The sequence below is a fragment of the Amblyomma maculatum genome, chromosome 6, assembly GCF_055883805.1.
Source record: "Amblyomma maculatum isolate TAMU_Amacu chromosome 6, ASM5588380v1, whole genome shotgun sequence".
In the NCBI taxonomy this organism is placed as follows: Eukaryota; Metazoa; Arthropoda; class Arachnida; order Ixodida; family Ixodidae; genus Amblyomma; species Amblyomma maculatum.
The window spans coordinates 121,965,993-121,991,424 of NC_139349.1; the positions used below are offsets into that span (position 1 = coordinate 121,965,993).

Sequence of the window (25,432 nt, forward strand, 5' to 3'; positions counted from 1 at the left end):
CGTCTGACCTTCCCTCAAGTGCCCCTCAAGGGTCCCATGTAGGCAATGTGCGGGCATACCCGTATTTAGCCCCGCCGCGGCCCATGCGGGACCTATTCGGCTTTTGAATGGGCAGCCCCAATTAGATCAGCCCGGGCGTTTCCTACACAAAGCCCAAATTTCATTTGCATCGGCCCTAAAATTTCCCAAGCGGGACCCTTGAGGGCCAGATGTGGGAATATGTACTCAGTTAGCCCTTTCCACGCCCAAATGGAAAAAGCAGGGGCAAGCCCAATTTGGGCTTGCCCGCTTGATCCCTAAAGCGGGCCCTCGTGGGTGTTATTGTGGTTGCCCAAGCCCAACTTGCCCATACAGGCCCCCGGTGGGGCATGTAATGTGTGCTACTTGGGTAGTGATGGGCGACATCAGTGCCAAGTTGGCAGGAAGCGAGCTGGTGACCACGCAGTGGGCAACTATGACATCGCATTACGAAATAGCAGGGGGAGTTAATAGTTTAGTTTGCTCAACCAATAACTCACGAATCATGAATACATTCGGGAGCAATACGGAAGAACCGGAAGTGGACAAGGAAAATACCTAACAGGGAGACTAAAATGAAGCTGATTTCATACTATGTGCTAACGGCGCCATTATGCAGGATGAATAGGTAATTGGAAAGGTGAGATGCAGTGACCACAGGATAGTAAGGCCTCCAATTTTCTGGATTTGAAGAAAGAGCGGAACAGATTAGTGAGGAAGAAGTCTATCAACAAATTAGCGGTAAAGTGAAAAGTAGAAGAATTCAGGCTCTCGCTGCTGAATAGATACTCAGTACAATAATTTCAGAGATATCATTACTCAGTGCGCGGAAGACGTAGGCGGTGTAATTGTTAGAGTATCAGTTCAGTTCAGTCGTTCAGTCGTGTCCGACTCTTCGACACCCTATGGACCATATCACGCCACGCTTTCCGGTCTCTCACTATTTTCCTAACATCACATAACTTCATCTGCAGCGCCTCAAGGATGCCATCTAACCATCACATTCGCTGCCTACCCCTTCTCCGATGGCCCTCAACCATTCCCAACATAAAATCTTTCTCCAGTGACCCCTCTCTTCTCATCAGATGACCAAAGTAGCTGAGCTTTAACTTTAAAATTTGACCCTCCAATGAGCAGTCAGGGTTTATGGTCGACAATATCGACTAATTTGACCTTCTGGCAGTCCAAGAAACTCTCAAGAGTCTCCGTCAGCACCACAATTCAAACGCGTCAATTCTTCGGCAGTCAGCCTTCTTCACAGTCCAACTCTCGCATCCATACATCACAACTGAAAAGACAATAGTACGAGTTATACGGATCTTGGTTGGCAGTGTAATGTCTGTGCTCTTTACTAGGCCGTCAAGGCAAGCCATGGCTCTCTTTCCCAGAAGCAGGAGTCTCCTAATTTCATGGCTTCAGTCTCCTTCCGGGGTAATCTTGGAGCCCAAGAAGAGCAAATCTGTCACAGCTTCCACTTATTGTCCCTTGATGCTTCAGGCCTTGATAGGGGAAGACGCCATGATCTTTGTCTTTTTAATGTTCCGTTTAAGCCCAAACTTCTCACTCTCTTCTTGTACGCACATCAGAAGTCGCTTGAGTTCCACTTCACTTTCTGCCATTAAAGTGGCATCATCCGCATATCTAAGGTTGTTGATACGTTTTCCAGCAATATTCACTCTAGCTGTAGACTCGTCTAGACCGGCCTTCCTCATGATGCACTTAGCATATAGGTTAAAAAGGCAGGGTGACAGTATGCAGCCTTGTCTCACTCCTTTCGCAATCGGGAACTAATCAGTCAGAGCAAGCCCTGTTCTGACTGTGGCCTCTTGCCCTTCATACAGGTTCCTGAGGAGATAGATGAGGTGAATTGGAACTCCCATCTCTTGGAGAGCTTGCCACAATCTGCTGTGGTCTACGCAGTCAAACGCTTTCGCATAATCAATAAAGCAGAAGTAGATGGGTTTCTGGAACTCTCTTGCTTTTTCCATGATACAACCAAGGTTGGCAATCTGATCTCTAGTTCCTCTGCCCTTGCGAAAGCCACCTTGCCCGTCCGGAAGCTTCCGATTCACATACTGCTGCAGCCTACCTTGGAGGATTTTCAACATCACCTTGCTAGCATAAGAAATAAGCGCGATCGTGTGGTAGTTGGAACAATCTTTGGCACTGCCTTTCTTTGGAATGGGGATGTAAACTGACCTCGTCCAATCCTGTGGCCACTGTAGGGTTGTCCAAGTTTGCTTACATAATACATACTGAACGTTAACAGCGTCATGGTTGAGGTTTTGAAGCAACTCAGCTGGAATGGCATCAATTCCGCTAGCTTTGTTCTTAGCAAGGCTGCTATTACATTTGTGGCTCGCATGACTCATCCCACCTCTGACGCCAGTTGTTACATGCGGTGCGCGGCCCCTCGGTAGCGTTGGCCTGGCGGCTCCGTGGCTCGGCGGACGGCATCAACGGTCCCATCAACGGCATCAACGAAACAACCTCTACTACATCATGAAAAAGCGGGCAGAGAAGCTGACCCAGAGAGCATACAGACACTCTCACACAGCTGGTGTCTAGCGTCGTGTCGACGGCGCGTCAACGTAGTCTCTGTTGCAGCGGAGTCTGCCGCTGCTTTTTATAGGCTTGCCAGTTCACAGGGAAAGGGAGAGCCCTGCATGTCCCGACACGAGACGATGACTCAAACGCAGGTGGCGCGACCACATCTCCTCCACCTCCTGCAGACGGGCGTGGACGACGCACTCTCCCTCGAGCTCCGGGCTTGGCCAGCGTTTGCACACTCACGCACGCACACATATTTGACGCTTGGCAAGATCACGTCGAGACTTGCCCGCGGGAGGAAGCGTTGAGCGGCCGATGGACGGCGCCGAAATGGCCGATCCGCTCGCTGTTCGGCCTGTTGCTATGCGGTGGCCGCGTCAGCTGACACACTTGTCGGTGGCGAAACGTAACACTGGCTAAGGCACATCCAACTTCACCTTCAGGATTCCCGGCTCGAGATCAGTAATCACAGCCATCTTATGTTGGGTTTGCACATCCGGGTCCTTTTTGTACAGTTGTTCTGTGTAGTCCTGCCACCTCTTCTTTATCTCTGAGGCTTCAGTGCAGGCTTGAGGGCCCTTTATCAGGCCCAGCTTAGACACAGAAGCTTCCTTTGATATCATTGTCTTATACAGAGCTCTTGTCTTTCTCAATTGGGGGTTGTCCTCAACTGCTTGGCACTGTATGTTCAGGAAGGCATTCTTATCTCTCCTTGCTATTTTCTGAAAATCTGCATTGACAACCTTGTATCTTCCTCTTTCCCCCATAACTTTTGCCGTCCTCCTTTCCTCAGCTATTTTTAAAGCCTCTTCAGATAACCACTTTGCTTTCTTGCATTTCTTTTGCTTTGGAACTACCTTAGTAGCCACTTCTTGTATTATATCACGAAGATCAGTCCATATCTCTTCAGGCTCTCTGTCTTGTAGATCTAATTCTTGAAATCGATTCCTCTCTTCCACAGCATAGTCTGATGGAATTTGATCCAGATCATACCTGAAAGGCCGTCTAGTTTTCTGCGGTTTCCTCAATGGAAGCTTATATTTGTCAACAAGGAGTTGATGATCGGTGCCACAATCGACCCCAGGCCTTGTGTTTACTGCTTGTATAGCGCTTCTCCATCTCTGCCGGCAAAGAATATAATCAATCTGATTCCTGTACATACCATCCGGGGAAGTCCATGTGTACAGGCAGCTCTTCTGCTGTTGAAATTGTGTATTCGCTATGGTCAAGTTGTTTTCTTGACAAAGCTCTACTAGCCTCTGCCCAGCTTTATTTCGCTCACCAATACCGAACTTCCCTGTAATTTCAGACATTTCTTCACTCCCCACCTTAGCATTCCAGTCTCCTATGAGAAAAAAGTACGTCTGATGATGGAGTGCGGTCTAAAATGCATTGCAGGTCAGCATAAAATCTCTCAACGTCAGCTTCTTCAGCAGTAGTGGTTGGTGCATAGAGTTGGATAACTGTTATCTTGAAAGGGTCTAAGCAGAACTGTCTAAGCAAAAGGAAGATTTCATTAAGGAACACCAAAGTATTGTACGGGGCCTGAGGCGTTCACACCACATAAACACTGACACACTAACGCAGCACTGGACACAAGCGCAAGGCGTACCGGACGTCAGCATACAGACCGCTCTCAGTGATTCGGGATTCGAGTACGCGCCAAGCGCACACACAGTTCGTCTGTCTCATCTTCGATGAATCAACCCGTAGCATGGTCGGAAGGCGCAGAAGCACCGTCGCGGTGCTGCTTAGCGAGGGTCGGGACAAGGTAGGGTGCAGGGCTTTAGGCACGAGACGCGAACAGTATCGGAGTGTAGAGTACCGAAAGTGCACTCGGGGAAGGCAAGTTCAATCTCGTAGGTGGCAGTTGTTACTTGGCGCAGAATACAATACAAGCTCATATAGTGAGAATGAAGCTTTTCCAACAGCCCAATACGGCTATAAGGTACCCAGATCTAAAAAAGGGACCCAGGTGAGAAGGTGTTGTCGATGTAGCGGCTGTTGTGTAGCAAGCCTGGGAAGCTTGCTAGCGGGAACGGGCGACTTGGAGAGCATTGTAGGCACGAGCAATGGCTTCACGGGCGTATTCAGACTGTGGGGGCCCAAATGTTCGAAACTGTGTCAAGCGGCAGTTGAGGCTCATAGTCGTACCAGAGATAAAACGGAGAGTAGCCAGCAGTGCCGTGACGGGATGATTTATATGCACATGTAACGTATGGGAAGGCGACGTTTCAATCACGGTGATCAGAGAAGACGTACATGGCAAGCATGGCAGTGAGAGTGGATTGGGCCCTCAGTGAAGCCATTACTTTATGCTGCTCTTCGTGGTTCTCGTACCAAGATAGCGCAGTGCCCTCAAAGTAAAAAAAAAAAACATTTGCTAGCATGAGGGTGGGGTCCCAGCGATTATATTTGCTGACACGCTCATACTTGTGCATCCATTCTTCTTCGTCAGGAGTGTCCGTACCAGTAAAACAACAAGGATCGCGCGGGTGAGTGATGATTACCGACAGCAAGGCCTCCGGTGGAGTGGGAACGGTATCCTGGGGCATCGTTGGGTAGGAAATTAGGCGGCCGCTACGGAGTTCCGTTGTGCGGAGGCTGACGCCAGGATCAACGGCCGCACCTCCACCAAGATGTCACATGAAGACTGAATCTATTTACAGTATATTTGCAAGATTGCAACTGGCATAGCAGCAAGCAGCGCCACAGCAAAACAGCCCCACTTCGTCGTCAGCTATCTTGCCGTGAGGCAAGGGGGAAAAACACTTCGTCTTCGCGTAACTATATATATATATATATATATATATATATATATATATATATATATATATATATATATATATATATATATATAGATAGATATATATTTACACGGCGGAAGTTAGTTGCGCTAGACGTTAGCACACCTAGAGTGAGCCGACCCCAGCTTCCGCTTCCTCTTAAGCTTCTCCCGCCACACCTCATCTTCCTCCAATATAGGGCAGCGGGACGCGCGTGACACTGCCTCCTTCGTAGACGATAACCGCCGGGCTAGTCAAGGTTCGTCACGCTGAAAGCAATGCTTCACTCGGGCCACGTGAAATACTTGAGTCTTCCGAGAACGACGATCGAGGGAGCTCAGGCGAGAGACTACAAAGTTGACTGCGCTAATGCATTCCAGTACAACGAAAGGGCCAGCATACTGGTGCAACAGTTTCTGGGATAAGTCGCGCGTACGCAACGGCGCCCAAAGCCACACCAAGTCAACAGGGGACTAATTAACATATTTGTTACGCTTGTCGTAGCCTTCTTGGGAGGCTAGGGTGCAAAGTCTAGCAAGTCGGCGAGTTTCTTCAGCCAAAAAGAGAATGTGCGCTAATGAAGTTTCAGCCGGGACTAAGAAAGGTAAAACTGTGTCAAGAGTAAGTCGGGCGTAAAGAAGAAAGAACAGACTGTAGCCCATCGTTTCTTCCTTAGCAGTGTTAAATGCGTATGCTATAAACGGAAGTACATCCCAGTTTTTGTGGCGGGAGTCGTCATGCGTTGCGAGCATATTGCTTAGCGTACGATTGGTGCGTTCGGTAAGACCGTTTGTTTGGGGATGGTAAGGAGTTGAATGGCGAAAATGGCATGAGCAGAGACGAAGACGTTCTTCTACAACGTCTGCCGTAAACGGTCGCCCCGTTACTTGTTAGCACACGAGGCGGCCCATGTCGAACAATGATTGACCGTAGGAGAAAGGCAGAGACATCAGAAGCAGTGGCTGACGGTATGGGAGCGGTTTCACAATACCGCGTGAGGTAATCTACGCAGACGATGATCCAGCTTTTCCAGATGGTGGAACGGGAAAACAGTCCTAGAAGGTCAATTCCCGCCTGTTCGAATAGGGTTCATGGTGGTGTTATAGGCTGAAGATCCCACGGCTAAGAGCCGGTTGGGTGCTTGAAACGCTGGCACTGGAGGCAGCTGGTCACATACCGTTGAGTAGTTTGACTCTTCTTCGGCCAATAAAAACGTTCCTTAGTCCTGTGCAATGTCCTGGCAAAACCCAAATGTGCAGTTGTGGGATCGTCGTGCATTACCTGAAGCACCTGACACTGAAGACGTGTAGGAACTACCCGAAGAAACCGCGCCCCTACTGGCGAGTAATTGTTTCTGTATAGTATACCGTCATGAATGCAGAATGAGTCGCAGGGTTCCGATAGTTGCGGCATCAAAATGCGGCGCCAGCTGCCTGTCGTTCCGCTGTGCAATCTTGAATTCACCAACCCTTGGAGAGATAGCAGCTATATATTCATCCAAGATCTCACTATCGCAATCAGTAGTTTCAAGAGGTAACCGTAACAGGCAGTCAGTATTACCGTGCTTCAGTTCAGTCGTTCAGTCGTGTCCGACTCTTCGTGACCCTAAGGACCATGTCACGCCACGCTTTCTGGTCCCTCACTATCTTCCTAACATCACATAACTTCATCTGCAGTGCCTCGAGGATGCCATCTAACCATCGCGTTCACTGCCTACCCCTTCTCCGGCGAACTTCAACCTTTCCCAACTCAAATCTTTCTTCAGCGACTCCTCTCTTCTCATCAGATGACCTAAGTAGCTGAGCTTTAACTTTAGAATTTGACCCTCCAATGAGCAGTCAGGGTTTATGGTCGACAATATCGACTGATTTGATATTCTGGCAGTCCATGGAACTCTCAAGAGTCTTCGCCAGCACCACAATTCAAATGCGTCAATTCTTCGGCGGTCAGCCTTTTTCACAGTCCAACTCTCGCATCCTTACATCACAACTGGAAAGACCATAGCACGAGTTATACGGATCTTGGTTGGCAGACTAATGTCTCTGCTCTTTACTAGGCGGTCAAGGCTAACCATTGCTCTCTTTCCCAGAAGCAGGCGTCTCCTAATTTCATGGCTGCAGTCTCGTTCCGAGGTAATCTTGGAGCCCACAAAGAGAAAATCTGTCACAGCTTCCACGTCTTGTCCATTGATGCTCCAGGACTTGATAGGGCAAGACGCCATGATCTTTGTCTTTTTAATGTTCAGTTTAAGCCCAAACTTCTCACTCTCTTCTTGTATGCGCATCAGAAGCCTCTTGAGTTCCACTTCACTTTCTGCCATTAAAGTGGTATCATGCGCATATCTAAGGTTGTTGATACGTTTTCCAGCAATCTTCACTCCAGCTGAAGACTCGTCCAGACCGGCCTTCCTCATGATGCACTCCGCATATAGGGTAAATAGGCAACGACCACTCTAAAAGACAGTAAAGTTGAATTCTTGGAGGTCACGAAGATTTACAAACCAACATAAGGAATGATGGTATGTCAAAATTTTAAATGCACATCCATAAAGATATGGCCTAAATCGTTGCACACCGAAAACAACAGCTAAGCATTCCTGTTCAGTCATTGTGTAATTACGCTCAGCCTTGCTTAAAGAATGGCTTGCATATGGAACGACATGCTCATTGCAATTGTGGCGCTGTATGAGCACTGCCTCAACTCCGACTGCGCTGGCGTCAGTGTGAAGTTCTGTTGGAGCTGATGGGCAGAAGTGGCGTAGTACAGGTCCTGATGTCCAAAATTTAACTGAGGAAAGGCGGAGTCACAATCAGTAGTCCACTTGAAAGGCACATTTTTTTGTAGAAGACAAGTGGATATGCTGTGTCAGCAAACTTTGGAACAAACGCCGGAAGTAGGAGCAAAGTCCAAAAAAAAACTCCTTAGCTGTTTTAACGATTTCGGTGGTTTAAAACAAGTGACAGTTTATTTTTTATCGGATCAGGCCTGACTTCATCGTTGTCTACGAGATGTCCAAGTACTACTGTCTGGCGTTCTCTAAAACATTTCCTTAAAATTCAGTACCAGACCAGCTTTCTCAATACACTACAAGACAATCTCTAATCGACTCTTGTGTTCACAAAAGGGAGTTCCGAATATTACAACGTCGTCCAAATAACACATACAAATATTCCACTTCAGTCCGCGCAAAACTGTATCCATGAATGTTTCGAAGGTAGCTGAAGCGGCATCACAATAACTTCACACAGACCGTCTGTGGTGATGAATGCCGTCTGTAGTGATGAATGCCGTCTTTTCTTTATCTTTCGGGTGCATGGGGATCTGTCAATAGCCTGATCGCAGCTCAACGGAAGAAATACAGGAGGCAGAATGCAAACAATCAATGGGGTCATCAGTACGTGGCAGTGGATACATGTCCTTCTTAGTAACAGTATTCAGCCGTCGATAATTGACACAAAATCGCCATGTGCCACATTTATTTTGAATAATATCACAGGGACAGCCCACGGACTACATGATTCCTGAATGATGCCCTTATGCAGCATTTCACGAACTTGTTTTTCGATCGTCTGGCACTCTGATGTTCACATAAATTGCGCCTGCTACAGGTGACGATGATCGAGAAAATTAATAATTAGTATTGAAAAATACTTCGCACGCTAAATTATAATAATCTCACTAACCAGCACTAGAAATCCTAGTTTTGGGTGAGAATAACCTGGCCTCTAGGACAATTAACTAAGTTCTGCTCTCTAGCTTGCACCTGACCAAGCTGCCTTAAATCTAAAGATAACGGAATTGAAAAATAAAGCTAACCAATTTGACGCTATCCATGTAACCCCATGTTCGCAAGTTCATTTGCTCCGAACGTTACGTGCAATCCTAAGCGCGTCAAAACCTATGAGATACACGATAAGGCTTCTGGCGGATTGGTTCAGCAGTCCCAGTATTGATCCTCTGCTGATTACAGGAAATGGGGATCTGTTTGTCTTAGCTACTTCTGAGCATGCGGTAGTCTGGTAATTGTCTGTGCTGAGCACTGCCACTGATACATCAGTGTCTTCATCAAAGTTAGCAAGTTTAGGCCAAGTGGTAAATAAGAGGTTCATTCAGCAGTGGTAATTCAAATGGCTTCAGCCGCATCTTTGATGTCGTGTCATGCTTGTTCTAATCAAGCATAGAACATGTTTTCGTCTTGAGTACACTGTATATCCCAGTAATGTGAAGCATTTAACTAAAATTATTTCAGAAGTAAACGATATAGCTTACGTGCACTGCATGGTCTGTCTTAAAAAGTGTTATACCTATGCTACTAGTGGAGCCTTTCTGCTGTTAGATCTGCATGCCTCGTCTGCACGGAGAGAGCGTGATGAAGAAATATTTGGAATTTCCGACATCAATAAGCATGTCATTACGTCATCAATCGGCCCATTTGCAACCGATAACAAACGTCGTGTTATTAAAAACAGGGCATAGTAAAGAAAAGAATCTATTCCTTCACTTTGAGATATAGCCCATCATATATTGAGCACTCGTTTTGTGGGCGCTGTGCCGAGGATAGACTGATTAAAAGCATTTTAGGGCATGTCTGCCTATTTTAAAGTAGGCAGGGCTCGGAAAATATTTTACAAAAAATTGTTTTGTTTTTCTCTTTTTTCCCCGAGTAATGGAGAAAAAAGAATGCTATAGATAATGATGCCCTTAAATAAAAACTTTTTTTGCTAATCCTTAAACGTTATAGGTGATTGCTTCTAAATGGGAAAGAACACTGAGAAGTTTGGAGAATGCTTGGTTTTAAAACTTTCTCTCTTTTGCTTTTAGTTGAATAGTATATTTGCTTAGCCAATTGCGAAGTTCTGTGTTTTAAATGCTTGATCTGCTGGAACTGAGCTGCTGGATTTTTGTTTTTCCCGCCTTAAAGGGCTTTTCGTGAGACAAGCTAGGTATGAAGAGGTGTGGGTTAATTGTTTTTGCTCTTTAGTTTTGAATATGAGAACGAGCGCGGTAAGAAAATATCTGGGCTATATTGCCTTTGGCAGTCTCTTTTTGCACGTGAGAATGAGGCTGCACGTAAGAACATTTTGATAGCAAGTGCCTAAGTCCGTCTCGGTATACTTGATAAGTCTCATATAGCACAATGCCACTTATATATCTGAAAAACGTTTAAGAAATATCGGAGAGCCGATATTTATTTTTACCATTTACTATCAAAAAATTTATTTTCTTCTTATATGCTTATGGCCACTAACTCAACAGTATGCTGTTTTTACAGGTAAAACCCCCGTGTTTGGCAGCATCAGTCAGAAATGCACCCATTTCGCAGAACAGTACTTTTGCTTTTGGACAATGATTGCCAACACATCCTCCACGGACATCCCTTCAGAAAGAAATGTACCTTAAGCAAATGTCGAAAGCATGCTAGTTATTTTCATTTTGTAAACGCCGTTAGGTTAAATACAGCTCCACTGATGAAGTTTGAATAATATAAAATGAACTGTGAGGAAGAGAAGTAAAACTGAACATGAATATCAAGGAAAATGTGAACACAAAAACATCGCCAATTTTTCTTGTCAAGTCACTGATTCAGTGAAAAATGCGATGAATTTTGATCAGTCTTCTGGAACTTTACAGCAAAATGAACACAACATGAGAGTCGCATGTACTGGTTAAAACAAACTAAGGTGGAGCACACACAAAAGCGCCCAGCTATTTTCTTGCCACGTAGTTTACTCGAACTAATTCTTAAACATTGAGTTAGCAAGATATCACAAAGAAAATAAAAGAAGCCGCTGACACCAAAAGAATAGGATACAGCTTAAAATGCAGACATATGCCCAGTAATCTTTTAGAAAACTGTTTATTTGGAGGGAAATTTTTTAAACTTTGAAATGGATATTATAATTCACACAAAGGAAAAGGCACAATTAGCTTAGGCATAAATAAAAACACAAGAAGAACATACAGCAATCTGACCTGTAAATCACTAATAAAAGGTATTTGAGCCAATGAAACGCTTCGCACTAGTAAAAAGGTGCCACGGAAAAAGGCACGGAAACAAGACCTGTCTTCAATCGAACTTCTTTTGCATCGCAGCATGCTGTTGCCATTTCCGGCCCTGCTCACCAAAATAAAAATGTCAAGCTCTAAGTTAAAACGTATAAACAACATCTTCTGTACCCTATGTTCCCAGAGCGTACTTCTGCTCTTGTGTGCACACAGGCCAACTCTGACTGCTTCTTGATGTGAACTGCGTGCTAACTTTGAAAATGACGAACGAGAAAAATCAGGACAACTGGTACAAAGCGGAAATAACGCATACTATTTCTGCTCTTTTGTCTGTCTTCCAAATGTAGCGTGCAATTTCCGTGAAAATTCCCAACCAAATACCGCCATCACTGGTCCTTAACCACGGTGATGTAAGTTGCCACACATATAGCAGCAACCTCCTTAAGTCACGTAAAATTTTATTAATGAGCAGCCAAAACTAGAGAAAGAGATTTCACTGTTTCAGTTTAGGTATTCATATAAAAATTGATATTTTTAAATTTTCTACATTTCTGAAAAAGAAATAACTTACTTTGTTCCTTGATTTTTTCGGGCCTTAAAGTTTCTGAACATTTTACACCCCTACGTAAAGGCTTGCGTAATGGCAAAAAACCCGCCCTGCTATCGCTTAAATCTCATCCAGTTAGCAGCATTATTGGTGCTGTCATGGTACTTCGGCTGAAATTTACACTTCCGCATTGAAAAGCTCTAAACCAAGTTATCTGAATAATGAAATATGTTGTGTGTTGCTAAAGATTCCCATTAAATTTTGGACTAGAGTTAATCACTCTGTAACGTCTAGATTAGTACTAAGGAATTTAAGCCGTGGTCCAGCCTCTCACGGCGAATGTGTTAATATATAGGGCGCTGCATTTGTGAGTTATATTTCAATTGTTGAAAGGACGAATTGGCCTGATTTTCAATATATCAAATGCCTTGACAATGTATCTTCTAGTAATAAACTTAGACGGTGCAGCTGATGTCACACGACCTTTACGACACATCCTCCATAGCTGGTGGTAATTTCATCACTGCCAAATTCCTAACCAATAGTAATATATATTCATATTTTGTTTAATCATATATTTCACCACTAATTACCGGTTCACTGAACGATAGGCGAGGAGGATCCTGATCACGAATCGTGTACAAACATTCGTATTTTAAATATCGGTCCTTTTTTTACTTCGCAAATCATTTTGATAGAGTTTCTCGTCATCCGTTGTTACTCAAACTGCCGTGTTACAACTGGACAAAAAATTTTAAATATTGCTTTAGCTATTATTTACCCTGCGTTAGCAGTTTGTTACAGTAAACGGTAGGATTTCCAAGATCCATCCTGGCCTTTCCAGTGTTCTGCAAGGCACCGCCTTGGAACGCCAACATTTTTATTTATTTAAATTGTTTTCACAGTAAACTTTTATCTTCCGCATATCTTTTCTCTAATTATATTTTTTCAGTAAATACAAACTACCATTACCGGCACTTGAATAAGTCTGACCTTAACATAAAAATTCTCCGCCCTGTGTAGTGCACCTTATTATTTCTCGCCCTAATACAGATTCAGCTCTACATACTCCTAAGGGTGTGTTTTCAGGAGCTGTTACAACAGATGAATAAATTGAAATTCATAGTACATCTAGAAGTATCTAGTCCACGTAGTTAGAATCAGTTCAGTTCAGTTCAGGCGTTCAGTCGTGTCCGACTCTTCGTGACCCTATGGACCATGTCACGCCACGCTTTCCGGTCTCTCACTATCTTCTTAACATCACATAGCTTCATCTGCAATGCCTCGAGAATGCCATCTAACCATCGCGTTCGCTGCCTACCCCTTCTCCGGCGACCCTCAACCTTTCCCAACATCAAATCTTTCTCCAGCGACTCCTCTCTTCTCATCAGATGACCAAAGTAGCTGAGCTTTAACTTTAGAATTTGACCCTCCAATGAGCAGTCAGGGTTTATGGTACATTAGTAATAAAGCTAATTGATAGCTCGTGTATCTGAGGCGTAACTTTCAAACTCAAAAAACGTCAAGCTTTTTCTACGCAAAACACTCGTACCCTAACAGATAGAATATGTTTCATCAACCTGGGACAGAGCTGTTACAAAGTTTGATTCTCCTGCCCGAAGTGATACTGGACAAATCAGAGTGCTTCGTCCTCTCCAGCTGCACGCGAACTTTATGATTACAGCTACGAAGTTTTCCCTGCGCCTAACCTCAATTAATTGCGACGCAAAAAGTACACCTGTGTCTTTTCGACAAAGTTATAAACTATGAATCCATTCGCCACAGAATACTGGATTCAGATCACGTGAATAAAGTAGGCACTAGCACCTGCAAACCTAAAGCCTTCGTGAATTCCTTTATTATTAGTACACCCTACGACTGGAGCCACTTTGTTTTTTTTCATGGCGACATTTCGTGTTGGCTTCACTCTGCTGTTGCAGCTTACAACCTGCAATACTGTGTTATTCACATATTTGCACCTTGTTCTGAAGCGAAAGTTTAACTACGCTATGTATCAGCTGAGATAAACCTGGGTGGCCACTTCAACATCAACGACCCACAGGTCAGTGTGGCTATAAAGCTTAACCGTGGCACCACCTATAATGCACCACGACTTAGACTCTTACCTTTCAGTCAAGACAGTATAACTTATTCACACTTGCAGTTGACGCGTTCTCTACTCCACAGTCTTGATAGTTTAATACCTGCGAACCATGTCTAACATGTGTAAATCTGAGCCTATCCAGCAGGGTTAAACCTCAGCCATTTTTGCTTTCCATTGTATTCGGTTGCCTGGCCTTGAGTTGTGACTATTCCCGTTTTTGCGCATCATCCATTTTCCTCTTTTTTGCCTTCCCTAACGGTATCGAAAATAGGTAAATAAGTAGTAAATTGGTAAATTAATAAAACTAGAAGCTAGTCGGAATACAGATTCAAGTTGCCGTGTTCATTACGATTTTGTTAAATTCTCTTTCTGGGCTATGAATAGAGTCCCTTTTTTTCATATTACATTTGTGATTTTTGTTCATTTTATGTAGTTCAAAATAACAGATTATGGCATGTGGACTACCTGCGACGACTCGGTCGACTGCGATGCTACAGTAATCAATGGACGAACTGTGGCGAGAACACGTGGTAACCTTAGGCTGACGCACCAAAAACTTCAAGACGAATTCCCAGTTTGGATACGTTGCTGCAACATATACGGATGCGGGTCAGAAAGCTCCGTCAACGTAAACACTTACATTACAGGTATGAAACGGAGACGTGCATTTATGACGTCATTTTTTTCATTGACTTTTGCGAGAGTAATTGAGTATATTGAAAGCGAGAGTGTATGTTCTAGTTATTTCTTGACTTTCATGCAATTGCACATTTCCCCTATTGTCGTCTACAGTTTTCTTGTTGTATTTATTGCTTCATTACCGCACGCCATGTTCTATATTCTTTAGGGTACGAATAAGTCTGCAGCTTCCTTTTAGAACATTATCTAAGCTCATGTTCTGGCTACGCGCATATATCATGGCAGATTCTACATATTCTTATTGTAATGAATCTCGTATATGATAAGACTATAACTGAGCAGTCCTGCGCCATCCAGAAGCATAGCCTGAGTGCGAGATGTTGTAATGTTGATGCCGATAACGGGTAAATTAGGTGTGCGCAAAACCGCCCGTCGACTGAAGGTTTGTTAGGCGCGAACCATCCCGCAAACCGCTTTCCATGCCAGTTTACCTTTAAACACTGCCTTCAGTAGCTACCGTTGCGTCTGTAAACTACTTTATTTTTATAGATACCCTAATTCTACTGCAATATATTCTGTCATTTCGGGGATATTTTTACTGTGTCTGAAAAAGCTCCTCTTTCTGAACTATGTTTATTCATACGACGTATGGAGACTGTCAACTAGAAACAGCGTGCGCATCAATAGTCGTATGATTTTCGTGGCGCATTTCAATGAACTAATGATTTGCGTCCATTTAAGGAAAGTATATATATATAACAAAATCTGGCCCCAAAATTTAAAACGAAGACATTGGAAAACTGTGTAGAAACGAAACCGCCTACAAAAAAAAAAAGCCTTACGTACACTCCCATATGGTCAATGGCTTCAGAGCCGGAGCTAGTTGCATGAGAACAAACTTTGCCCTTATTCTTGCGAGGGCACGTACCATATTTTAAAAATTACGTGTAATTGACAAATTACATGTTCATCGTTTGCGTCATCCTTGAGCTCAGCAAAGAAGGAGGCCACCTGGAAGCTCGCTCTTTATATTTCCCGTGCTACACGGCAAGGCAAGCAGTGTGCGTGCATCCAGGCACCAAAACGTTGTCTAGTGTGATGTGCTGCCAGTCTGCTCTCTAAAGCAATCTTATTGCGCTAAACAGTTAGTCCAGAGCAGCATAGTGCCAAATCAGTTCCTTCTCCACTAAGGAATACCTCTTTTTTTCCTCAATTTCTACTTTGTATCTCAAGAAGTAAAAAAAAAGCGATGCTTGCATTTTTATTTTACTACAGGTATTGGAAGAAAGTACTGGTTTAACATCCAGGCAGGAAGAGTGACCAAATAATGTGTTGCATTATACAAGGTTATGCTAAGTTGAAGGATAAAAAAACAGACGAGAAACAGAGAACAGGTATTTTCGAAGGGAGCGTAGATACAAGGGCGTAAATACAATGCAGCAATCAGGCTGTAAATACCTCAAAAAATTTTTGCTTTGCAAGTAGCTTCGTAAAAAAGGGGAGCGTAGATGTTCTCCACCACGAGCGTCCATAAATAGGAAGACGAAACCAACGAAACGAACTATTCGAATGCGCTTCACGCCGGCCGCATTTATATTTGAGAGCCATGCTTTGTAGCTGCCGCCTGCTATTGCTAAATATCAAATATAAACTGTGCTTGTCTCTAAACACAAAAACGAAGTGGTTATCAAAAAAAGAAAACCATGACTTCGATCCTTCAGAACGGGGAATCTTGACACTGCGCGATTTAAGGCTTTCTGCTACAACGCGACTAACGAGCTCTGCTGAGAAACTGCAAGTTTATTATCGTGACTTATTTTAAACTTACTTCCATAAGTGTGAAGCTAGCGTTCCCGAACGGTACCTACCGACCGACCGAACGACTCACTGAAAAACTTTGTTGGGAGAAATTGCAGTGGGATGTACTGGTGCGGCCCCTATTCCTGGTCCCCAGTGGCTGCCGCTGCTGGAATGCCTTAGCATCCCGGCGCCCTTTTCGTAGCCGTACCTATGTTGCAACAGCCAATAGCGGCGAAGCCCAAAAATTAAATTTTGCAGAGCCTGTGTTAATTTATTTTTGCGGATTACTTGACTGCACAAGATTGAAGGCGAAGTTCTTCGTCTCATAGCACATCCGGGAATTCGGGCGCCCGCCAGAGATTGCAGCGCTACAGTGTGGCCCCAGAAACAGATCTCGTTTTAGAGCTGCGGGCTATGTATTTAAATGAAAAAGAATTTATTGGGTAATGAGTGCTTTGACAGAGCCTGTACACAGAATTTTTCACACTAAATGTCAGTCATCACTTGTGTGCTATCTTGTCTTAGGAGTGGCGTGTCCAGAGTTTGTCTAATCTATTCGAGTACGCCCAATTCGATGGGGACCTCCAAGATTGGATGAGCCGCCCCAAAAATTTGACTCCTCCTTCCTCAAAATTTGACCTGGTCTGAAGGTGATCAAATTGATGTTTAACTTGATTAGAGTATGGTTAATACTGCGGTGGCTTAAAATGTAGGCAGGTCACCCCAACATTTTGGCCCCTTCCACCCACAAAATTTCACCTCGTCTCAACATTGTTGCAGAACATGATTAGGTTATATGAAAACCATGATGACATATAAAGGTAGGCAGATATTCTCCAAAATTTGGCTCCTTCGACCCAAAACTTTGACTCCGTTTTAAATTGATTAAAAGTAATGCTTGGTTTGGTTTGGTTTGGCTTGTGTTGTTTGGCGTCCCCGATCGACTCAGGCTATGAGAGACGACGTAGTGGAGGACTTCGGAAATTTCAGCTACATTGTCTTGTTTTACGTGCAGTGACATCGCACAGTACATAGGCGACTTGCTTTTCCCCTCCACCGAAAAGCGAACTTCGCGGTCGGGATTAAATCCCGCATCGTCGTTATAGCAACAAAATTGATGTAGAACCTGATGAGAGTACGGCAATACAGTGATGACATGCAAATGTAGGCCCATTAGAATAACAGCTTGTGGAGCGAGTTGTTGCATGATACCCAGAATAGCGGCACAACGATGACAACAAGAACAGAGGAACACGACACAGGCGCACACTAGCAACTGTAATACAAAACGTAACCCTAACGTACTTCACACGCATGCACAACTTTCTTCTCTGCACCCAAGTACATCACACTCGCAGACCTCCACTTTTCTAAGCAGATATGTCTGGCTAACAACAAATGATAGCAACCGTCATAACTAAGGTAGCATCCAAGGTACAAATACAAGACAAAGTCTAGCATTCAAATCTTGCTAACAAAACAGTCACAACTTGCGCCACTTAGAAAAAAACAGAAAACCACCCCACATCTGCAGCTGCACGAATTACGTTCCCTTACAATACATCTAGAAGGCGAGTCTGGTTTGCGAGTCTTAACGGTAAAAAACACATCAAGATGACCCTTCTTCCAATCACTAATCACATTGGGCAATCTATTCTGCTGCAGTTCATTATATAGCTGATGGCAGCTATGGAAGCCCCCGATTTGGAAGCAGAATTGTGCCAATTTTATTATATTTTACAACCAGAGCAGATTACCATATTTTAGCACCCGAGCCCTGGCACCTGCGGTGATTGAGCCGCGGTACAGCGTGGCATGTGATGCATTTCTTCTGCTGAGATAAGCCCCAGTAGTGTCCAAAAGCGCAGAAAAAAGGAGCCGCAGTCTGGGGTTCATAAGTTCGCACAATGCGCCTGTACGGTGGAGAAACACATGCGACTCACTCTGTTTTACATTAGACACGGTCTGGTCTGCATCATATGAAGCAAAATGACAGTTTCTGTTTGTCATGTTTACAGGACCACCTCCCCTATCGACTGTTGCTATTTTTCCAAATCAACGCTGGGCGCTACTAAGATATGACAATGAAGGCTCAAGCAATTCGGACGGCGTGGTAATCACGTGGTACTGCAACGGCAACAAGGAAAAAACATATGAAAAAACGATATATTGGCGACACCAGTATAACATAGAAAAAAAAATATCATTAGAAGGTGAGTATGATTCCGCAAAAGTTCTTACGAGGCATCATAGGTCTGCATACTGAAATTATTGTTTGGAGAGGTGGCTGTAGACGCGATACTCATTTGCTTTTTCTTCAGCAACGGAAAAATGCGGCGCATTCCCTAGTAAACTAGAATGAAGCCCTTGGAAACAACAACTTTCTTAAACAACAAAGGTAACTCTTAGCTTCTGGGAAAACTGTAAGCTTAACAAAGCTTAGTGGCCTTCGGACTAGTCTGCATTGCATATTTTTTGTTTTTGAAGAGAAATCTTCAAGCCTGCTTTTCAAATGCTTTCGGATGTAGCTTTATTTTATGTTCTAGCTAATAAATTTTATATAGTTCTATATAGCTGCCATGGAGAAACGGGTTAAAAATATGACCTCTATAAATGGACGTGAACTACTTGGTAGCCGGAAACCTCGACCCCTTAGACCTAGATTTTCTCCAGGCATCAGTTTAAAAAAGTCAGAAGTCATTAAACTTCATTAAATTGAAGGTCGGGAGATAGGACATCGTGGGCAGGCCTTGCGTTCTTTAGTGACATCAGGTATTAGGCCACAGGCTGAGCGAACAGCTTTACCAGCTTGTTTCCTGCGTCTGCGATCAGCGTCCCGTTCTAGGTTATGTACGAGTCGTGATTCTCGGTACTCTAGGGTATTCCTGCTTCTACTGGCTTCTGTTTGCTGCTATTGCATTGTGAATTCGTTTTCGCGATAAGCAGTTTGCGCGGGGAGGACAGAGATTGCCATTATTTGTTGACATTGGCGGCCACAAGCATTCGGCAGTTTTCAATCAGACGTTTTCAGCTCCTGATTCAAAGCTTATGAGGCAAATGCTCGGCAGTCTTTGCGCAAATTGATGAAGCACCCATATTAAATTAGTGCAAGTCCTAAACGATCGCGTTAACCAGAAAACGCTGGTATTATGCGTCCGATCGATATAATGTAACGGCATATTTTAATCAAGCCGTAGGAAATTGCCGGCAAGGCGTAGAGGAAGCACTCTTTATTAGGCATCATAGGATCGTATAGTCCTGTATTGTAGTCAAAGATAGCGGTCCAAGCGCCAGCAATTCACCAGCAGTTCAGCGCATAAGAGAGCCAGCTTTTTTAATGCCATGAAGCCCTGCTCTTGTTGAGAATGTCTTGCACTGCGGATGATATCAATTCATTTGGCTTGTTTAGAGTGCGCAATTCCTATGACACGAAATGCCGTTTGAAGGTAAGGCGTCAGTGAAGACATGGATGTTTGGAAGATATTTCTCATCCAAGGAATTCAACGACGCTAAAGGCGGCTCCTTTGAGCCGCCAGATTGCTATATCTTTAAAAGCTGCGTCAGTAATACCTTGCCGCAGCCGTATTTTGGGCGATAGTTGAATATGATTGATAACTTTCGAAATATAGTTTACAAAAGTTGTGGGGCTCTGAAAGGGGTGCTGTAGTCTGTGGGGCACCAAGCACATATATCACGGGCTCGAGACATATTAAGACGAGGACCAGCCAGCATGCACTGCGAGCCAGCGCTTTCGCTTCGAAGGAAGAAAGAGCCCAAATTATATGCACAACTGTGTATTCTACACGCCGCGAGATCGACCTAGAAATGAAGCCACCATCGCTCCGGTAGTGTGGATCGGCAGCTGGTGGCGCTCGCAGAGTCAAACGCGGCGTAGGTCTGCGTCCTAGTTTACGGTGGGTTTGTTGCGATGAAAACGTGCCTTATGCAGTATTTCTGCAATATTGCAGAAAACTATATCCATGGATTGCGCCAATGCAGCAAAAGAAGCGCATATTTTAGGAAAACAAGGCACGCAACCACACGTTTTCTAGATTTACTTTGCACGTTTCCTGCGTTGTACCGCCTTGGGCCTGCCTAATGACAGCTTTGTTTTTCTTACCGATTTTTAAACAGTGTGCGCGTGTCTCATGCTAGTGAGACAGGCAGATTTAGAGTAAAGCCCATGCAGACACAAGGTTCATACTCTGACCTGCATTACGTAGAACAAATCGAGAAAGCCCGGTTCATTATATTGTACTTGCGCCGAGGATTAAGCAGGTTGAATGTAGTACTGACAGCGTACTGCATGGCGAGTTGCAGTAGACCGATCATGCACAACTCTGGCTAGACAGCCAAGCACAAGTATTGCCCAAAAATGAGATTGCGCCGACACTATACAGGAAGCCTCGCAGCACAGGACAGCTGATTTTTCACGTGTACAATGCTGAATGGATTGAATTTACCGATCTGATAACGCCGCGGATGCTTCTTGCGGCCACTAGCACAGAATGTGATAGTGTGTTACTGAACGCGCCACAGACTCTAAATGATTTCCTGAAACAGAGGAAAGTATAAGGGATTTCTGATGTGTGTGATGTTGATAAATTATAAATTAGTAGTGTAAATATTTCGTTTTGCAACGGCAATAAATTTCACCTATTGAGTAAGGTTATATACACTTGAAAAAAATTTACAATAATCAGTTATCAATTTTCAGCAACGTTAAAGTGCAAGTTTTGAATCACTGCTGCGAAGACATCGTCAGAAACTGCGCATGGGCACTGTGGCTTTCTGGCAAGCAGTTTTGAAGGCTGAAGATTTCTTTATCACTAATTATTGAGCACTGCTCAATCTGATGCGAAGCAAAATATTAGGGGGACTTATAAAACAGGTGCCGCATATAAAATTATTCCGAAAGAAATGGAGATCATCTTATCATGCGACCATAAAGATGTATTTATTCCTGAACCAAACAGTGATATTTAACCCCGCGTGAAGCTTTTTTACTCCCCTTGTCAGAATCGACGAGTTTGCTCGGAAGAGAGCACTTGGACGAAAAAGTATCATAATGATTATATAGACAACCAGTAAAGTACATTGATCTAGTTGTATTATGTTTAGTGCAACAATTAGGTGGAGGGAAGATATGCTTCGCAAACAGTGGAGCTTTTCTCTGAAGCAAAATGAGCTCACTACCACTGTCACGGAGGCGCAGAAGCCTTCAACAGCAAAATAATAAAAAAAGAAATGCATATTGGCCCGGAGTTTAACGCATGAAAGCGACATCGGCAGTAGCGGCTGTATTCCAAGCATAAACGGAAATATACCATTTCTGAGCGTTTGCGTTAAGTTTTATTGACGGCGGCGACCTGTTTTGCTTTGACATAGCGCTAACAACCGCACCCCTTCGTTTGAGACGCCGCGTGTGAAAGGATCTGAAACGCCGAAGACCGCGACTGATGATGTCCTTATCCAGTTTGATATACCCAATACGGACAAGTATTTTTTTCTTTTAATGAAGCTTGGGATGATCGCCTGCTCACATATCTCTTTGCAAGAGGCAGATAGGTAAACAAAAGCGCTCAGGAACTGTGAAACAAACAAAAAACATTCCCGTACACGCCGCATGCGCGCCCGTAAATCATTGTGGGCTGCCACGCGAAGCGCAAACACATCCACACTGAATAGGGTTCGCCTCTACGCCTCAAGGTGGCGACTCTTCTCGATCTCGAGGCCAGTAGACAGCTATCTGCGGAGGATTCAATATTCAGGTGACGCGAGAGTCTCCTCGCAGAATGTGATCGCCCACGTGCGCGTCGCCGGCAGCAAAGCCAGAGGTACTCTGTGCGAAGCTGTGCCTCCGCTATGGGGAGAGGAGGTCTCCGCAGCTATTACAGGAGGACGCATTTCATTCCTGACGCATTTAGTGATTCATTTAATTTGCATTCATGTAATAGGAATATCATGACAAGCCAAACCTAACTACCTACTTAACCTACCCTATCTACCTGCCTAAACCCCTATCTACCTTACCACACTACATTACCTACCTACCGGCCTACCTGCCTACCTACCTTACCTACCCTACCTTACCTACCACCCACCTACCTTCATAATCATCATCAGCCTGATAATACCCACGGCAGGGCGAAGGCCTCTGCCATGCTTCTCCAATTAACCCAGTTCTGTGCTAGCTGCATCCACTTGACCGCTGCGAACTTTTCAACCTCATCCGCCCACCTTATTTTCTGCCGCCGCCTGCTACGCTTTCCTTCCCTTGGAATCCAGTTTGTCACCCTAAGCGACCAACAGTTATCCTCTCTTCATACTACATGTCCGGCCCATGTCCATTTATTCCTCCTAATTTCGCTAGAATGCCGGTAGCTTGAGTTACTACGCTGACCCACTATGCACGCTTCCTATCTCTTAAAGTTACCCCTACCATTTTTCGTTCCATAGCCCTCTGGGTTGTCCTCAATGTAAGTAGAACCCTCTTGGTTAGCCTCCACGTTTCACCCCATAGGTGAGTACAGGTAAGATGCAACTGTTTTATACTTTCCTCTTGAGCGATACCGGTAAGCTGCTAGTCATAATCTCTGAGTGCTTGCCAAATGCGCTTCATCCCAATCTTATTGTTTTTGTTATTTCCTTTTCATGGTCCGGATCTGTGGTTACTACTTGTCTTAATTAGACATATTCGCCTACTACTTCCAGTACTTTGCTACCTGATGAAAACTGCTGTCACCCGTTAATAATTATGAGGATTATAAACGATGCGCCCTTAACGGTGCGCACACTCCCAGACACCCTTAGAATGAGTGGGGGTAGCTGTTCCGGTCGCGAACGAGATGCCCTGACCTGCGTGGCAAGCTAAGCCGGAATTAAACTACCTTGTAGTGACAGAAGGGGGTGGCCGTTTAGTGCCCAGCTGTCACCGGTTCAAGCCAGGGTAAGGGTCGGAGTCAGAAGTAACAAACAAAACAAACTTTATACATAGCAAGAGACGATACAGAGGAACACACAAACACTAAAATTGCACAGACGAGAGGTTCACAGAAAAACAAACGTTAAGCATGCAACTACTAAGGTATTCGATAAAACAGAGGCTTTACAGCCCAAATCAAACACGAGAGAGTCTCATAAACAAGCACCAAATTGTTCCCCGGGCACTGTTGTAGTCCGACGCCTCGAGAGTCACGATTTGGGCCGCCATGCAAGACGAGCGCCGCTCCCTCGTAGTTACGTAGGCTTGCTAGCAGCGGGTGATCCCCGGGAGTCCAGCCGAAGCACTTGCGAACACGCCGAAATCACTGACTGACTGACTGACTGACTGACTGACTGACTCCACAAGCGGCGCGGCCTCCATAAATAGAGCGCGCCGCGTCTGTCTGTTAAGGCGCGCTAAGGCTGGCGCATACACACTTAGCTTCGCTGGTTAGAGCGCTCCCTTTTCCTCCCGTCGAGCCGCGTGTCGTCATTGGGTAGGTCCCGTAGAATTTTCTGGAGACGTCTGGCATCTTCCGGACTGATTAGTTACCCTCATTGCCGGGTGATGCGATACATGGTGACGGCGACGCGTACAAACTACGCGCTCTTTCGCGCGGGGAAGGAGGCTTTTCTCGAACCTTGTGGAAATTTCGATGCGGCGCCGCACGGGCCTCACGCCGCGCCGGCTTAATAAAATGTGCGCCGATTTCGTGATAACTGCTGTTCCTTCTCTAGGCTGTTGAACATTACCTTACTCTTCTGCATATTGATTTTCAAGTTTACCTTTTTACTTTTCCTGCCTAGGTAATCAATCATTATTTGCAGTTCATCCCTCTAGTAGCTTAGCAAGGAATGTCATCAGCCAATCGCAGATTACTAAGGTATTCTCCATCTACCCTTATCCCTAACTGCTTCCATTTCAAGTCTCTGGATACTTCCTCTATGCAAGCTGTGAATAGTACTGGGGAGAATTGTGTCTCCTTCCCTAACTCCTTTCTTTATGGGAATTTTGTTCTCTTATGAAGAACTATGGTTGCTGTGCAGCCACTATATATATCGTCCAGCACTTTCACGTACGGCTCGTCTACCGCCTGATTTTGCAATGCCTTACCTACCGTACCTACCCTGCATTACCTACCCACCTACCTGCCTACCCACCTACCCTGCCCTACCCTGCCCTACCCTACCCACCTACCCTACCCTACCTACTACCTACCTTACCCACCTACCCTACCATACCTACTACCTACCTTACCGTTCAGTTCAGTTCAGTCGTTCAGTCGTGTCCGACTCTTCGTGACCCTACGGACCATGTCACGCCACGCTTTCCGGTCTCTCACTATCTTCCTAACATCACATAACTTCATTGCAGTGCCTCGAGGATGCCATCTAACCATCGCGTTCGCTGCCTACCCCTTCTCCGGCGACCCTCAATCTTTCCCAACATCAAATCTTACTCCAGCGACTCCTCTCCTCATCAGATGACCAAAGTAGCTGAGCTTTAATTTTAGAATTCGACGCTCCAATGAACAGTCAGGGTTTATGGTCGACAATATCGACTGATTTGATCTTCTGGCAGTCCAAGGAACTCTCAAGAGTCTTCGCCAGCACCACAATTCAAACGTGTCAATTCTTGGGCGGTCAGCCTTTTTAAGAGTCCAACTCTCGCATCCACACATCACAACTGGAAAGACCATAGCACGGGTTATACGGATCTACCCTACCAAAATACCCTTCCCTACCTACTACCTACCCTTCCCACCGACTACCCACTCTACCCAACTACTACCTACCTACTACCCACTCTACCCAACTACTACCTACCTACTACCTACCGTACTCATCTACCCTACCCACCTACTACCTACCAACCTACTACTTATCCACCTACTACCTACCTACCCACCCAATCACCTACGAGCATAGAACCAAGAGTGCACGTGTCGATGACCGAAATTCTCGCTCCGGCCTTAACCACGAGTCCGCTAGGGTAGC

The 25,432-nt window shown here is 44.8% G+C and overlaps 1 protein-coding gene across 1 annotated transcript in view; it reads left to right on the forward strand.

Annotated features, from left to right (window-relative positions):
• Positions 1 to 25,432, forward strand: part of LOC146186686 (neural cell adhesion molecule L1-like) — a 97,420-nt gene that overhangs the window by 63,765 nt on the left and 8,223 nt on the right. The window contains exons 10-11 of the mRNA XM_084608083.1: positions 14,445 to 14,658; positions 18,469 to 18,663. Of these exons, the coding sequence (XP_084464209.1) occupies positions 14,445 to 14,658; positions 18,469 to 18,663 (409 nt within the window). The remainder of the gene's footprint in view (positions 1 to 14,444; positions 14,659 to 18,468; positions 18,664 to 25,432) is intronic.